This window comes from Alligator mississippiensis, chromosome 1 (assembly GCF_030867095.1).
Source record: "Alligator mississippiensis isolate rAllMis1 chromosome 1, rAllMis1, whole genome shotgun sequence".
In the NCBI taxonomy this organism is placed as follows: domain Eukaryota; kingdom Metazoa; phylum Chordata; order Crocodylia; family Alligatoridae; genus Alligator; species Alligator mississippiensis.
In genome coordinates, this window is record NC_081824.1 from 342083874 (window position 1) to 342101714 (window position 17841).

Consider the following 17841-nt stretch of genomic DNA (forward strand, 5'->3'; position numbering starts at 1 on the left):
AGATATGTACTTCAATGGTTTCAGGAATGACCCAAAGCACACAAAAGCCCATAGATTTCCTAGTAGCTGGTGCCTTCCCTTGATTTTTGTATCCTGTAAGACACAGGTTTTCAAACGGGGGTATGCCACCAGCACTGGCACGCTCGCTGATTGGCAACTGCTTCCCCCCCACACTCATCGACCGGCTGCTGGGGGACCTCCCTCCCCTGCTCGCCGATTGGCCGCCAGGGACTCCTTCCTTCTCAACTGGCCACCAGGGGTACACTGACCCAAAAAGGTTGAAAACCCCTGCTCTAAGATACAATCAAGCTTTGAATGTGTTAACCACACTCATGTCATGAACAAAGCAAAAGGTTTCTATAATGGTACAAAGACAAAGTCAAGAACAACAGAGGCAATATTTTTATGGTAGATATGCTTTTTAAAATTAACCATAATAAATCTTTCCATTTTGGAAGGAAGCATGTTAGGCAGACTATTTTAATTTTCAAAAATTTTCAGAGGTATTATCTCAAATATTTGCTTTGGGGCATCTTTTTTAGAATTATTTTTTTCCATACTGAAATGGAATCTATTGTTTTCAATAATTGTTGGTTTTGAAAAAAATGCAATAAACAAACCAAATCAAAATCAACAATGGGGAAAAAATGAAAATGAGAAAGAAGGCAACTAAGAAAGTTTTCACTGAAAATGAAAATTTTAGATAAATTAAAGTGTTCTGTTTTTAAAGGTTTCATTTTTATATGGATACATTAAAAACTTTGAACTGGTTATAAATGCTAATACTATTATGCAAATCACCAAGTCTCTGGAATTGCAATTTTATCAAACCTGCATGAGCTGAAATATTTTCTCTTTCACCAATGGCAGTTTGTCTATCATAGACTGAGATGTATCGATGAGAATACAGATGTGATCTTCAAGCACGTTGCCAAAGAGTCCTCTGCTCCCTCGCTGGAGCCACTTAATCCTGAAAAAATATATCAACTGAAGATGGAATGTAAGGCAGTATTTCAATAGGATTTGGGATACCAAACAGGTAGCATAAAGCAATAAGGTAACACGATTTGAAAAAAAAGACACCTGCAGACTAGCTGTATGTCTCAGAGACAGCTGGCTGTTCCTGTTGGTCTGTGAACATATTCCTGTCCCAGGTCAGGAAAGCTGCTAGGGTGACTAGATGTGTCAGGAGGCTGCTCCAACACACTGTAATTGAATCTGCTGGAGCATGATAATTACCAGGGATCCTAGTTTTCTCTGATAAAAAAATTCCCCAATTTTTGTAACCCCAAATCCACATTTTTCCAGGATTAAAATGAAACACCAGAAATACATACATACATACATACATATCTATATCTATAGCTAGCTATAGATATATCTATATAGCTAAAATAAAGTAACCCCTGAAATTGGGATCTTTTTTTTAATCAGAGAAAACCAGGATCCCTGGTATTTACTGCACTCCAGCAGCCTCACACATCTCATGTATCAGCATCTCCATGCTTCAAAATGGCAGTGGGGGGCGCATTTTGAAGTGTAGGGAAACTGATACACAAGACACTGGAGCACTTTAATTAAAGCAGCTCTCAGAGCTGCTCTAATTAAAGCACCGCCCCATCCCCCACACCCAGAGCACATGTAAAATTGCCTTTAAGTACTTGCTATAATCCTTCCCTAATCAGACCACTAAAGGCCTTCGTTCAGTAAGGAATTTAGGCATGTAAAACAACCTCAATGTTATGCACTTGGTTAAATTCCTTGCCAAACTGGGGCCCTAAATACATGCTTAATTATAAAGCATAAACAGGATTTAAGTGCTGGCTTAAAGTTAATTGTGTCCTTAAGTGTTCTCTGGAACAGGAATTTATTCCTCAATTAGAGCTAAACTCTATAGTTTTTCCCACAGGGCTCATCTACACGAGACATTTACTGCAGAGTTGCCTAATTAACTCTGCAGTAAATGTCTCAGTCTACACATGTGGCCCTATTAGGCTGCAGGAAACTAATAAACTCCATGCAGGTTAGTCCTTGTCAACACAAGTACTATCCTGCTGCAGAATTTTTTCATGCTCAGCAATGCACATGTAGACATTGACAGGGCGGACTGGGGCACAAGGGTGCTTTACTGTGAGGGCTGCCTGCCAACTAGCCCCACACTGGAGCACCCTCATGCACAACCATCCCCTCCGCAGCACATTGAGCTGAGTCAGAGCAGCCTGGGGCTGACAGGCTGGCTCCCCTGCCAGCTGGGGCTGCTCCAACCCAGCTCAATGTGCTGCAGTCCCAGGCACACATTCAAATGGTGTACCCGGGATCAACAAAATCCAGCATAATATGTTTTGAATGAATTGCACGTGTAAATGCACCCACAGTCTCCTTACTACCCGCATACATTTCAGAGCAGGATCTCTCTCCTGGGGTGGAGAGTATTCCCTGATATGGAAGTTAAAAGAGAATGCTTCCATAGAAAACAAAAGGATTCTGTCATGTTTGTTGCTGAACAACATTTTTGCATTAGGTATTACACAAAAGCATTTGAAAGACTAATATGATTTTGTAAGAAGTGCACAAAGCATTCAAGAGCAAATTTATGCTAATGCTCTTGGATTTGGAACATCACGAAGTCAAAGGTCCCCTAAATCTCAAATACTGATTTTTGGCACCTTTCACTGGAATGCACTACAATACAAAGAAACACAACAAGATGCTGGATTTTGCTAAACAATACTCTGCAATGAAAATTTGAGTGGGGGGAAAAAAAGACAGGCAAAATGCTTGAACAAAGTTAGTTCCTGTTACAGCAGGAAAAGTTCTCAACCACCAAATACCAATAGGTTAATCATTAGTCTTCAGCAATGGAGCAGAGTTACACCACCCCAGGATAAGGTTTTCATATTCATAGATTCATAGATGTTAGGGTCGGAAGGGACCTCAATAGATCATCGAGTCCGACCCCCTGCATAAGCAGGAAAGAGTGCTGGGTCTAGATGACCCCAGCTAGATACTCATCTAACCTCCTCTTGAAGACCCCCAGGGTAGGGGAGAGCACCACCTCCCTTGGGAGCCCGTTCCAGACCTTGGCCACTCGAACTGTGAAGAAGTTCTTCCTAATGTCCAATCTAAATCTGCTCTCTGCTAGCTTGTGGCCATTGTTTCTTGTAACCCCCGGGGGCGCCTTGGTGAATAAATACTCACCAATTCCCTTCTGTGCCCCCGTGATGAACTTAAAGGCAGCCACAAGGTCGCCTCTCAACCTTCTCTTGCGGAGGCTGAAAAGGTCCAGGTTCTCTAGTCTCTCCTCGTAGGGCTTGGTCTGCAGGCCCTTGACCATACGAGTGGTCCTTCTCTGGACCCTCTCCAGGTTATCCCCATCCTTCTTGAAGTGTGGCGTCCAGAATTGCACGCAGTACTCCAACTGCGGTCTGACCAGCGCCCGATAGAGGGGAAGTATCACCTCCTTGGACCTATTCGTCATGCATCTGCTGATGCACGATAAAGTGCCATTAGCTTTTCTGATATTTGGGAAGTGCTGTGCTTTAGAGAAGCAAAATGCATCTTAGAGACCCTTAAGGGCCCTGCTGCGGGGACCATGGCACAGCGGATAGCATCTGGCTATCCAATCCAGGGCCTGCCACAAGATTAAGTTAGAGCACAGGTGCTCAACCTCTGGCCTGCAGGCAAGATCTATCCTGTGGATCCGTCATCTGGTCCATGAGGTCCCGTAGAGTGCAGACATTTGGCAAGGGAGAGTAGTGGCAAATTTCCAAACCCCATACAGTGGCATTGGGCCCCAGGTGGGCTGCTGCTGCGTGGCTGCATGTAGCCCCAGATGGGCCACTGCTGTACAGTGGGATTGGGAGCACCAGACTGGGCCCACAGACTGGATCTGGTGCACAGACCAACCTGACACCGCTCATTTGGCCCCCGGCATAAAAAGGCTGGGCACCACTGAATTAAAGCAATGATTCTTAACCGGGGACACCAGGACATCCTTTAAAGGGTGTTACAGCGTATGAGAAGGTAAAGCACACATTCTTCCTTACCTGGCCTCTGTGTGGGGAGGTAAGCACTGTACTAATAAGTTTTGGAAATAAGGTGCCACTCAATTCACAGGAATTACAGAGGAGTACCTGAAGTCTAAAAAGGTTGAGAAACACTGATATAGAGAGTGAGTGGGAGAGTCAGAGAGAAGTGGCTTAACCTCCTTCCTAGCCCTTCAATATAGGGTACAACTAACAAGAGCAAGCTGTGTTCAGACAAGCTATGTTCAGACAAGCAATGGATTGCAATTGAGGCCAGTGCCACCATGAGGACGTATAGTGAGATAATCATAGTTCATAGTCTCATAGTTTCTAGGGTCAGAAGGGACCTGAACAGATCATCAAGTCCGACCCCCTGCCCTGGGCAGGAACGGGTGCTGGGATTATAATACCCCAGCCAGATAGCTATCCAACCTCCTCTTGAAGACCCACCAAGGTAGGGGAGAGCAACATCTCCCTTGGGAGCCCATTCCAGAGCCTGGCAGCCCTAACCGTAAAGTAATGCCTCCTGATATCAAGCCTGAACCTGCTCTCAATCAATTTGTAGCTGTTATTCCTTGTTATCCCAGGCAGTGCCTGGGGGATTCTCAGATTCATAGATTGTAGAGTCAGAAGGGACCACAATGGATCATTGTGTCTGACCCCCTGTCCCTGGCAGGAAAGAGGACCGAGGTCAGATGACCCCAGCCAGGTGACTATCTAGCCTCCTCTTGAAGACCTCCAAGCTAGGTGATAGCACCACCTCTCTTGGAAGCCCATTCCAGATCCTGGCCACCCTTACTGTGAAAAATGTCTTCCTAATATCTAACCTAAATCCACTCTCAACTAGTTTACACCCATTATTCCTAGTCACTCCTTGGGGGGAGTTAGTAAACAGCGCTTCCCCTATTCCCCGTTGACCTCCCCTAATAAATTTATAGGCAGCCACAAGATCTCCCCTCAGCCGTCTCTTGTGAAAGCTGAAGAGATTCAGCTCTCTCAACCTCCCCCTGTAGGGTCTATCATGAAGGCCACTAATCATGCGAGTGGCCCTCCTCTGGACCCTCTCGAGATTCCCCGCGTCCCTCTTGAAGTGCGGCGCCCAAAACTGGACACAGTACTCCAACTGCAGCCTGACTAGTGCCGCATAGAGGGGGAGCATCACCTCCTTTGTTCTATTAGTCACGCACCTGCTAATGCATGAAAAGGTGCGATTGGCCTTGTTGATGGCCTTGTTATACTGCCGGCTCATGTTCATCTTGGAGTCAATTATGACTCCAAGATCCCTCTCTGCCTCCGAGCTGCTGAGAAGGGCACTCCCCAACCTATAGGTGTGCTGGGGGTTCCTCCTTCCCAGGTGGAGTACCTTACATTTATCTTTATTAAACTGCATCCTATTTCTGTCTGCCCATTGATCCAACCTGTCCAGGTCAGCCTGAATCTGCTCCCTGCCCTCCGGTGTACTAACTTTGCCCCATAACTTGGTATCATCAGCGAACTTGGAGAAGATGCTCTCCACGCCCTCGTCCAAATCGCTGATGAAGATATTGAATAATATCAGTCAGAGGACCGAACCCTGCGGGACCCCACTGCCTACCTCCCTCCAGGCTGAGAAGGAACCATCCACTACCACTCTCTAGGTGTGGTCCCTAAGCCAGTTGGCCACCCACCTGACCGTGTAGGCGTCCACTCCGCAGTCTGCTAGCTTCCCAATGAGGATAGGGTGCAAAACTGTGTCGAAGGCCTTCCTAAAGTCCAGGAAGATGACATCAGCCTCAGCTCCCGCATCCAGGCAGTGCGTGACCTGGTCATAGAAGGCTACAAGGTTTGTCAGGCAGGATCTACCTGTGACAAACCCGTGCTGGTTTCCCCTCATCATCGTTTCCCCACCTGGGCCTGCACAAATGTGTTCCTTGATTATTTTCTCTAGCATTTTCCCAGGAATAGAAGTAAGACTGTCTGGTCTAAAGTTACCCGGCTCATCCCTTCTTCCTTTCTTGAAAATGGGCACCACATTGGTCCTTCTCCAGTCCTCAGGGACCTGGCCGGAGCACCACGAGTGCTTGAACAGCTGTGCCAGCGGCTCAGCTATGACACTGGCCAATTCTTTCAGCAGCCGTGGATGGAGGTCATCCGGGCCTGCTAACTTGTACCCATCCAGCTCCTCCAGGAGCTCCTTAACTATTTCAGAACTAACCATAGGCGGACTGGTGCCATGTGGACATCCATCAATGATCGAGGTGGGGGACTTGGCTTGGTCAGTACATAGAAATACTAAAGCGAAGAATTCATTGAAGAGCTCTGCTTTTTTCCCCGCGTCAACCACCAACTGTCCTGATTTGTCCTGCAGAGGCCCTATGTTGCTCTGAGCTTTCCTTTTGCCCGCTATATACCTGAAGAAGGACGTTTTATTGTCCTTGATTGTTGAAGCCAGCCTGAGCTCAAGCCCCACCTTGGCCTGTCTAACTGATTCCCTGCAATAGCATGCCAGGGAGATGTATTCCTCCTTGGTGGCTGCCTATACATTGCCTATACATCTCTTTCTTTGCCCCCAGACTCTCCTGGAGTTCCCTGTTCAGCCAAGGGGGATTTTTTGCCCCCTTACCTCCCTTCCTACGTAACGGGATAGACTCCTTTTGAGCCCCAAGGATCACTCCCTTGAGATACCTCCAACCCTCCTGAACTCCCATATGCTCTATGTTCTTGAGTTGTATCCCCTCACTAACTAGCCTTCCAAGCTTGCTAAAGTTGGCCCTTCTGAAGTCCAACACCTTAGCCACACTAGTTACTTTACCCACCCTTCGCTGGATAGTGAACTCAACCAAGTCACTATCTCCCAGACTACCATGAACTTGCATGTTCCCCATGAGATCATCCCCTGTTGCTAAGACCAGGTCAAGCAAGGCACTACCCCTGGTGGGACTAGACACCACCTGGGTTAGGTGGAGGTCCTGCACACAGTGTAAGAACCTGTATGAGTGGCTTGTTTTGGCTGTCTGCTCCTCCCAGAAGATATCTGGATAGTTTAGATCTCCCATGACCACCGCCTCCCTCACCTGTGTAGCGTCTGCTAGCTGCCCAGAGAATACATCGTCTAGCTCTTGATCCTGATGAGGAGGCCCCCCACAACCATGTAATGTACAACAGAAGTGGGAGCAACTGGGAATTCTCTCTCTTCACTTAAAATATATTATTGTAGAATCTGATTTGAATAAAATAATATTTTGGCATTTAGATAAAGGGAGTACATGTCTATCCTCTTTCACTACAGAGTCTCAGTACCTTAGTAACTAATGCTAACATACTTTTTTGTAACTTTTTACAGCAATATACTTCGAGAGCAGGCATCAGTAAGCTTCCTACAGCATAAAGCAGACTGATTATCCTCTTTCCTCACTGAAGTAACAAAACTTAAATCCATGCATCAGCCTTTCATACATGAGTACTAAGTCCTACACATTAGGCTCAGACCTAAAAATAAGTAACTAGATTAATATTTGTACTGGAAGTATACTATCTCCTTCAGTAAGCCCCAGAACTTAAAACATTTCTGTGTTACTACAAAGTAACAGAAATTAATTTCATTTGGAAGCACACTAACCTTCCTTCCATTTGTTGAAGAGCATTCCTCATTTTCTCTTCATACTGCTTGTACTTTTCCACAGTGACATACACATGAACCATAGAGCCATCTTTCCAGTAGGTATGTATAAATTTGTCACAGTATTTTGCGTGGATTACTTTCTTCTTTGTTTCCTACAGAGCAAGAAATTCCAAATTACATGTTTCAATTGCAGTCTCTACTAGATACTATACCAAAATAGAGTTAAATACACAGAAGATAGGGTCCAGGACTGCTACAGTTGTATAGTAACAGAAGTGGACCCACAATGTTGTCCTCCACAGGATATTTGCTCCTTATAAAAGGTCAGTAAAAAAAGTTTTCCTGGCCCCTTAGATCTGTTCTTGACTAAGAAGAGTAGAAGTGTACTGAAGAGTGTTTTGGAAGAACTAGGAAAGAGTAAGCAGAAAACAAATGAATCCAATACTTAGCTTCACAACCCAAGCAGCACCAAAACAACTGGGGCCTATATCAGGGGTGGGCAATTATTTTGGGCGGAGGGCAGCTTACCCAGTTTTGGTAAGCTGTCCAGGGCCGCAAGGGTAGCCCCGCCCCATGACAGGTACCCCACCCCCTGGTCACCATCTTGGGACCACTGTCCCAATGTCTTGCCAGCACTGGTGGGGCCCAGAGCAGGGCGCAGGCTGGCAGGAGTCTGTAGAGCAAGGCTGGGCTGCACCAGCAGGGAGAAGGGGGAGCTGGCCCGGCTCCATGGAGCCCCTGCCAGCCGGGGCCCTGTACTCCTGCCGCCCTGCTCTGCTCCTGCGCCCGCTCACTCCCAGCGCCTCCCAGCCCCGCGGTACAGACAGGGGGGCAACTGACAGCCCCAACCCCCTGCTTGCTGCTGCAGCCACTCACAGCCTGGGCAGGGCTGTCCTGAGCAGGCACAGGCAGCCCCACATGGGCTGCAAGCAGCTGCAGCGCAGGGTGCCGGCCACGGGGTGGGTGAGGGACTGCTTTTCCCCCGCACTCAGCACCAGCTTGTAGCCCGGCCCCGCACTAGCTCCGGGCTCACCCATCGGGGCTGTGCCACAGTGGCAGCAGCTGTGGCCCCCCCCACCTTGCCACACCGGGCAGTATTTGCTGCTGCTGCACACCCAGAGCTCATGCACTGGGCAGCCCAGAGGCAGCAGTGGCAGCCTCACCACCACCTACTGCGGCACAAGCTCCCGGTGGACAGCAGCAGCAAACACTGCCCAGTGCAGCAAGTGGGAGGGCCGCAGCTGCTGCTGTTGTGAGCCCAGAGCTGGCGCAGGGCCGGGTTACAAGCTGGTGCTGAGTGCGGGGGAAAAGTGGCCTCTCGCCTGCCCCATGGCCAGCACCCTTGCTGCAGCTGCTCGAAGCCCACGTGGGACTGCCTGTGCCTGCTCAGGACAGCCCCGCGCAGGCTGCAAGCGGCTGCAGCAGGGAGCGCCAGCCACGGGGCAGGCAAGGGACCACTTTTCCCTAAGCTCCGCACCAGCTCCTTCCCTGCCCTTCCCCCACCATTATCTGAGCTTGCCACGCTGGGGCAGCCACATGGTCCCATGCCAGAAGCCCCAGCAGGGGCTTCCGACTGGGGGGGCAGAGCCGGGCAGGCCCTGCTGTTGCAGGAGCCCGCCAGGCTTCCCCTGGGTCCTACTGCCTCTGGTTCCTTTCATTTTTGACAGGAACCATGGACAGATAAATTTTAATTTTCAAAAAAATTCTAGGGGCCCCGCAGGTTGGATAGAATCGCCTTGCAGGCCAGATCTGGCCCGCGGGCTGTATTTTGCCCACCCCTGGCCTATATGGTACATCTCCTAGACCACATGGAGAAAGAAGATAAGAAAATGACCAATAATCTTTCACCTTGTCTCACTTGGTCAGAAAGACAAAGGAAAATACGAAATTGTTGAAAGACAACCCTTCAACACCCCTGCCAAATAACATGCTGTATAGGGGAAGGAGAAGGAATGCCACCCTTCCTCTGCAGAGAGAGATCTGCTTCCATACTGCTTTATTCTTTCTGATGGTCCTTTAACTTTATTTTAATCCTCCAAATAAAAATCATGTTAGACACGGACCACATACACTATTACAGTATATATATATATATAAAAATGTGCACTGTAAATCTCAAAATAGAAAGGTAGGAAAGTGCCAAAAACACTATAGGATTTGCATGAATCCCAGCAATACTTACAGCATCAGTTTGTAAAGATTCATCTTCTGGCTTGGCTTTTATGTCAACAATGCCATCAACATGGCGAAAAGTACAGTCAGCAAGTGCATCATATAATGTTAGCTTCTGAGCTTTCAGGCCATATTTCTGCAACCAATCTTTTGAATTTACATAATCCTCAGGTTTTGGCTCAGGCACTGGATGATTCGTTTTGAATGCTGATTTGGAAAAATATACAGATATATTACATATATATGTATACAAGTGCATACTATTCTACACATATATGCATACTTGTATGCATACAATTACATATATACTTATATACAAGTATGATACAGAACAATGTTGAACATATTCAGAAAAAAAGAAAAATTAATATAAGGGTACCTGGGCTAAAGTTTTCAAAATTAAGACCTAATTTTACCTCCTAAATCCATATTTAAGCATGCACAAATTTTACTGAAATCAATGACAGCCACTTGTAGCTCAGTACTTTCATGAATCAGGCAGCTAATTATAGATTAGTTGAATTGTAAATACAGATTTGAAAGTCTAACTTCAGACAACCACTTCTGAGCATTCTGACCATACCTTAAGTTGCAAAACTCTAAGCAGAATCACTGGAGTAATTACAGGCAAATATTTAAAATTGGGGGGGGGAGGGAAGGAATGATGACATTTATGTGCCCCAAAACTAAAATGGTGAATTATTACAAGAAGCTATGCTTCTTATTAAGGTTGCCCAACATGTCTCATTACAACCCCTGGGCTAAGTATAGAGTCAAAAAGCCCAAGCCTGAATCAATTCAATCTTTGCAGATTAGTTGAAACTGAGTACATTGAACTGATAAGCAGATGAATAAACATTCACTTTTGTTTCCAAAAATGCAGCCACATGCCTGCAGTGGCCCAAGTCAGAAGCCGGGGGACACTAGAACACACGGACAACTGGTGCCTCTTGAGTCGAGGTGGCAGGTGCCCCCCCCCCCCCCGACACCAGTCAGCAACCGGGACAGGGGTCCCTGGCGACCGATCCCACTGACCGAGGGGGGGTCCCCCTGGCGGCCAATCACGCTAACTGGGGAGGGTCCCCTGAGGCTGATCTCACTCACCAAGAAGCAATATGGCCACTTTTGCTGGAAGCCCCGCACCCCGGCCAGCACTAGCAGGGGGGGCACTGGTGCTCCTGCCTGCCCCCCTGCCCGCTGGCTACACAGGGAGCACAGCCTGACAGGGGATGCACCGGTACTCTCAGGGTGTGCACATGCACCCCCTAAGCATCACCACTGCTAGAACACAGCTCCCTGCTGGGCTGGAGCAGAGAGCTTTGGCCAAGACTAGCCTGCCTACCCAGTGAGGGGGAGTTTGCAGAAGAGATTCAAAGCATCCTGGAATGCAGGGGAACTGTGAGTTAACTTGAATCCAGAGGGGAGCTGGGACAGAAGTTCAATAAACTGATTTAACCTAAATCAGTTAAGTCTGATACTACCTCCATCCAGGTTTAACTTAAACCAGTTTCAGCCACTTTGGAAGTGGTTTATGGGCAGACCCTCCTTGGGAAGGGCAGTACCTGGCCAGGTGTGTGCATTCCCTCCACCCCCTCTCACAGGCATAGGGCTGGGGAGGGGACAGGGCTGAGCCAATCCTGAAGCCCTGCTAGCCAGGCTGCAGTGGGGAGGGGTGAAACCCCCCCCCCCAGTGGGGGCTTTTCCCATGCCAGGCATAGCTAGGGGACCAATTAGGGGACCAGGGCCAGGTGACGCATTCTGCCCCTCCACTTCCCTCTCAGAGGCAGGGGCTGAGAAGAGATTTTCTGCCGTCTCTCTCCTCTCTACGGCTGACATTAGGGGAGAGAGGGGGTGGCATATGTCCATCAGCCAATCAGGCCTGGGATGCTACTGGGCTGGGTTTAGCAGCCTTAGGGAGCTGGGCATGAGGGGTGGTGCAACCCCTACCTCCTGGCCTGGGCCAGTGCAGGTTTCTGCCTGTCTTGGCCACCCCAAAAACTGAATGTCAGTTCAGTCTGTTATTGGTTCAAGCTACCCAGCTTATAAAAACCTGCAAAGATCAAACTGATTCCACCTCAGGCTTTTTGAACCTCTGTACTTGGCCCTGTTGTTACAGGTCTGAACCGGTTTCCTATCACTTATACCAGTTTATGTGTAATTTCTGTCCCCAGTCCTTGTCAGTTGCTTGTAACTTTGCCAAAATCAAACCATTTGGTCTGAAATTTTCCAGGCTACAATTCTGCCTAAAACTGAGTTTTTGAGGAGGGATGTTTTGCTAAAACAGCTTTGGTGTTTCTCAGAACAGAACTGGAAAATTGTGTTTTATCATGGCAAACAATTCTTTTAGGTATTTTTGCTGGAAAACTCTCCAGCCCCTATACTTGGGAGCAGAGACTCTTGAGTTACCAGCAAGCTGCCCTCGTATCAGGTTTGTGTTGTTTTTTTAAGTCATAGGTGCCTACTTTGAGGGAAGGATTCTGGCCTGTGAATTCCAACTGAAAGGAGGCACCTTTTGGCAGCACCTGAGCATAGAAAAGGAGCAGGATTCAAGACACAGCCCTGCCCTCAGGGTTTCTTCCTCCAGCCAGCTTCCTGCTCAGCCAGCTGCCTGTTTTGGATGCCATCCTGAGATGCCAGACTCTCCTGCACTGTACAGGGAGCTTGGAATCTGGGGCCAGATCCAGACATGCAGGCATGTGCATTTCCCTGGGGATAAACAACAGTGGCACAATATGTGCCAGTGCTACTTGCCCCTAGGGAACACCTGTGCACGTGTGCTCTGGCATGTGGCAAATTCCTCCAGGTGGGGTAAAGGAGGCTGGGGCCAGCACCTGAACTGGTTCCAGCAGCCTTACCTGGAGTCCTGGGGGCCTTCCAGGGCTCCAGCAGAGGCAATCCAGCAACAGGGAGCCTGGCCACCAGCCAGAGCATGGCTCCAGCCAGCCAGGCTCTGGTTTCAGGTGGTGCATCTTGCTGCCACATTCGCTGCCCTGCTTTTTTCCACTGTGGGTTTTTTTGACAGAGGGATCTCTTGCCACAAATTAGCAGCTTGGGCAATGCCTGCTTGTGCAGTATGTGATGCCACAGACAGGTCTGTGATGTCTAATACCACATGTGTGTGCTCACCGGGATGCGCCCTGGGTGTTGCAATAGTCAGCCCTGGAATGTCTACATACTTTTTGGGATCTGAGCCTTACCATGTGTACACAAATCAAGTTAGGGGCAACACTCATAATTTTCCTTGATTTAACTCTGTGCAGTGAAGATAAGGCTTAAGCATGTACAAATGTCAGCTTTCGGGGATTTATAATTTGGTTAAATGTAGATGAATTTTCAGAGTGCAGCTGAATTGCATAGCTATTCCCCATCAAGTTTTAAGCCCTTACTTCAATACTGAGGTGCTACAGATGTTCAGAGAAACAGCTTAGGAAACTATTTATTTTTTAAACCTTTGAAACATTTTCACAGACATTATTCAAAGGCAGAAAATAAATGTCAGTATTCATGGCAGATTTCAGTATTGGCAATTCATCTTTAACAGAATTACAAGCAACTGTAAATAAGAACTTGCAGGGGAAGCTTTAGGTAACCTTAACTATAGCTATCGCTTCCGATTTTGCCTATAGTAATAAATAGTATTGCTTATTTACTTTTTGTTTATATCCTCCCATCCTAAAGCCTCAGAGTGGCTTCCCATAAACAAGCAACCCAAAGTTAAGATTCCCCAGCCAACACTGTGATTTTCTATGATTCCGTAGACAAAGCCTTGGCTGGGACATGATAGTTGGGGCTGGTCCTGCTTTGAGCAGGTGGTTGGCCTAGGTCAGCGTTTCTCAACCCATGGGTCATGACCCAAAAGTGGGTTGCAAGAATATTGTAAAGGGTCACAGGGAGGTCCAAGGGAATTGCATGGTTTCCCCTTGCAGGCTGCCAGGCTGGCAGCCTGCATGGAGCCAGCAGGCAGTCAGGGACCTGGTGAGCATGCATTGTAAGAGCAGCCCCAGGAGCCAGGGAGGGAGGGAGGGAGGGAGGGGGCCAGATGCAGCAGCCAGAGGAGGGGGAAGAGGGAGAGAGAGAGAGACTGTGTGGGTCAGGTCTAGGGTGTTGCGGGTCATGGCAAGCTGATAATTAAGCTAATGAGTCTCAGTGTGAAAAAGGTTGAGAACCACTGGACTAGGTAAACTCCTGAGGCCCCTTCCAACCCTAATTTTCTATGATTCTATGAATACCAACTCCAACTTTACCCTTTCCCCAACCACTGCCTCCCTGCCCAAATGCCTGCATAAATAAACCCTCCCACCAATCCCAACCATACCTCCCAATCCACAGTCACATCCAGATATAGAAACTGTTTCCCATTTATCCCCCACTGCCCAGCTACCAATTTCTACCACCCTGCCTCACCCCCAAGAGAGATTTCCCCATCCTTCCCCAACATCCCCTCCAAGCCCACACCCTCTCTCCTATGCAGAAGATACAGCTGTCACTTCCCTTGCCAAAAACATACCTGACTCCTCCACCTCACCCAAACCAACACAGCACCAAACCCCAGGAACCCTAATAAACAAAAGGAAAAGGAAATGAAAGACATTCCATCCTTACCTTGGCCACTGTCAAAAGGCAACCCCAAAGGGAAGATACTCGTTTTTTAGAAAGGCTAATTTAATATAGTTCAAGTACATCCAAAGAAATGAGGATTTAAAATTAAATTGTATTAGTCACAATGTAATTCTTGTTTCTTACAAAATGAGAGTCAAATATTATAAGACAATCATCCCTCTGGAACTGATCTTACTATTTTCACAGAACAAAAGAAGAATATCCCTAAACTAACAACTATTCACAGCATCCTGAAATGAAGTCCATTAATAATAAGCACAGCAGTATCTATCTAGAAAAATATAAATAATACCTTCTCCAGAAATAGGCTGGTTGGACACTGTTAAAATACTCTGAACTTGCCTCAGTGTACTCCTGGCCTCTTCCAATTCCTTCCAGACCAGAAAGACATCTTCTCTGACACCAGCAACTATGAAAGGAAAAATGTGCACACCTGATGCTTTGAGACAAAACCTGCCTTCAGGTTTATGTTAGCTGAACCCCCTTGGTACTATTTCATTACCCTGTCCCTTTTGTAATTATAAACTTTCCCCTTTAAACAAAAAACCCACCAAAAGAGGAGCCCCAGTAACAAAGCTCCACTTTAGCCACAATGTTAGAGAGTGAAGAAGCTTGGGGACCAAAAGTTGGCACTAAGATACATATAGATTCTCTTCTCCACGGGGAGAATTTCCAATAATTTGTTCAGCTTGATTTAGTGGTGCTTAACTTGTGGTGTTTGGTCATGCTCTGTTCTATGGAGCAAGGCATATTTTCCTTCACATTATTGAACAACTGCAGGGAAAGTCCACAAGAGAATGCTAGATTAGTTTCATGCAAAAAGGGGTACAATCCAACCCTTTTTTGTTCTGGGCTGGATTGAAACTGTGTGTTATTGCATATGTTTGAATCAGCCTTCCTATGAGAAAGATATTTATAAGATAAGTGACGGTCAGAACATCCAGCCATGAGATTTAACAAGCAGATAGTTTCAACTCCTTTAAATTCTTATCAATAGTGCAAAGATGTACTTGTACCTTTATCAAAAATTAAATCTGCCCTCGAAGGGTAGGTGATGCCATGTCAGCACAACACAAAATTGTCTTCATCCTAACAAAGTGATTTGAAACCCTGCTCAAGCTCAACACAATCTTTACTGTAGTCCTATCTAGTCCCACCAGTGTCAATGAAATAAGTTAGTTCAGTGGAGAACCCAAAGCTGAAGTTTATTTATGATGAGTTTAAAAATTCAAGTACTACTTAGACCATAGAGTCAACATGTATATTTAGTATAATTAAATTATGCAAAGCCACAAGTTAAAACAAGGGGGGAAAGACAGCATATACTTCTGTTCCACGTTTGTATACCACTGTGAATTAATTACGTAGAATAAGAGTGGTCTCAGGACTTAATATTGGAATATGGATCAGATGGGAGAATGACATACTGTAACAGTGAAAAATATAAAGGACTAAATCCCAAGTACTCCTTTCTGGAAAAGCAGATAGGTAGCCTAATGGAACAGTACACATTAAACACTGAATTAGTAAAACCATACTTAATATCCATTAGTTCAGTCCCAAGCAAATACATAATATGCCATTTATATGATATGCAAGCCCATCTCAACTAAAGCAAGCAAGCCAGTTAGCCAACACCAAATAATTGTGTGTTTTCAATAAGCAACTTAAAATTTCCTTAAATGAAAAATGCATATATAGTTTGCAAATACAGGGACTCCACTTTAAATGTGAAATGCAGAATGCAGTTAATTTCCATGCAATCTGTGTGTAATGTGCTACTGCACACTGCCATCTCCTGGGACCCTCCTGTACTTCGAGAAATCTCCTTTAGCCGATACAGGTTAAAATGAAAATTGACATTAGAAAAAAGCTCAAGTGAAACAAAAGATTCCACAGCACAGAATTTAAAAAGAAGAATAAAATGAAAATTCTGCCATTATAACCTTAAATATTCAATAAAAATAAATATTCTGTACAAAACCCGTAAGAATCTTAGGCTGACTAGAAAGGTACTTTTTTTCTTTTTGGTTAACAAACACATATACACTTAAAATATGATAATTGGCTAAATTCTGGCAGACTTCCACAAGAAAATAATGAGCTAGAAATTCACAATCAACTACAAGTAACAGGCTATCAAATGTGCATCTGTTGTAACAGCACAGAAATAAAGCCACAAATATAATAATTTATATTTATGGAGGCACTGGACATGGAGGCACTGGACATGGCTCCATATTTAAGGTTTTGCTGAAGAACGCAGCTTAAGTTGAGACTTTTTCAATTGCTTTATGAAGGGCAAAAAAAAAATTCCTTCCTGTATGACGGAATTTTACTAAAGGAATCCAGAGTTAATTTTGTGCAGGTTTTAAATCTTACTTGAATAAATTGAAAGATCAAAGCTTTTTTTTTCTTAATTACCCATTTTTAACATTTCCTGCTGGCTTTATAGTTTTACTTTGGTTCTGCCCGATTTCACATAATGAATCTTCAAACGTTCCGCACATGGACACATTCATAATGCCTTCAATATGCTGCATGGACTAAACTTTATATAATACAATATTTACATTGTCACTTCTCTCCTTCTGGATAGTCCATTGTGAAGTAAAATGGCATACACGGCATACATGTTGGATGGCAAAATGTATCTGGTGACAAAGATACTTGTCAGCAAAGGCCTATTGCTACAGTTAAGTAAATTAGAATGTTTTTCACCCCAGCAACAACCAGTTTCTTGGACCCAAGACCAGTAGGTCCTAACCCACCAGTCTCTCCAAGTTTTCTCCTGCCCACCAAATTCTCAGATGCACTCTCATGTCAACATTCATTTTTCTCCCTCTAAGGAGCCCTGGGAGAGAAAAACTGCTCCTCTAGGAACTGAGGAAACCCCTACCCTTCCACATCACATGCGGACAAAACATAATAATATCAATAGCCTCTAAAGGAGTGGTTTCCCAACAATTTCAAATCACTTTGTTCTCTTCGTCATTCTTCCTCTTTTTGCCCCCACCTGTGTGGCTGATTCTCCCAGACCACATCTCAACATCCGATTTCCCCAAAATATTAATAGCCTTCAACAGTTCTTCTGCTGGTGCTCATTTTTATTATCAGCAGCGGGCCTGGCTCCGGGAAGCAATTTGTGGGGGATGGAGGAGGAAACAAGGACTGACCGACTGCAGCATAAATGCTTGTCAGTTCAACTGTCTCTGTGCAATGACTCAAGGAGTTCCGTTTCAAAACGAGACCTTTCTTCGGGCTGTCCAAAGCCTGCCATGTGGTTATACTAGAAACAAGTACATGCCACCCAAGAGAATTACACTTTCACATTTACTCCCTCCTAGCAGTAAGAAAGAGAAAGTTTAACTGAAATCTAGTTCTTTTCTGATTCACTGTGGTTGTTTTATAGATGTTAGGGAT

The 17841-nt window shown here is 45.9% G+C and overlaps 1 protein-coding gene across 6 annotated transcripts in view; it reads right to left on the reverse strand.

Moving 5' to 3' along the window:
* Positions 1-17841, reverse strand: part of VWA3B (von Willebrand factor A domain containing 3B) — a 124064-nt gene that overhangs the window by 77080 nt on the left and 29143 nt on the right. For all 6 annotated transcript variants that reach the window (XM_019485112.2, XM_019485111.2, XM_019485110.2 and 3 more), the window contains 4 exons: positions 14711-14827; positions 9809-10005; positions 7624-7778; positions 832-970 (listed from right to left, as the gene is read on the reverse strand). In XM_019485112.2, coding sequence (XP_019340657.1) covers positions 832-970; positions 7624-7778; positions 9809-10005; positions 14711-14827 — 608 coding nt within the window. The remainder of the gene's footprint in view (positions 1-831; positions 971-7623; positions 7779-9808; positions 10006-14710; positions 14828-17841) is intronic.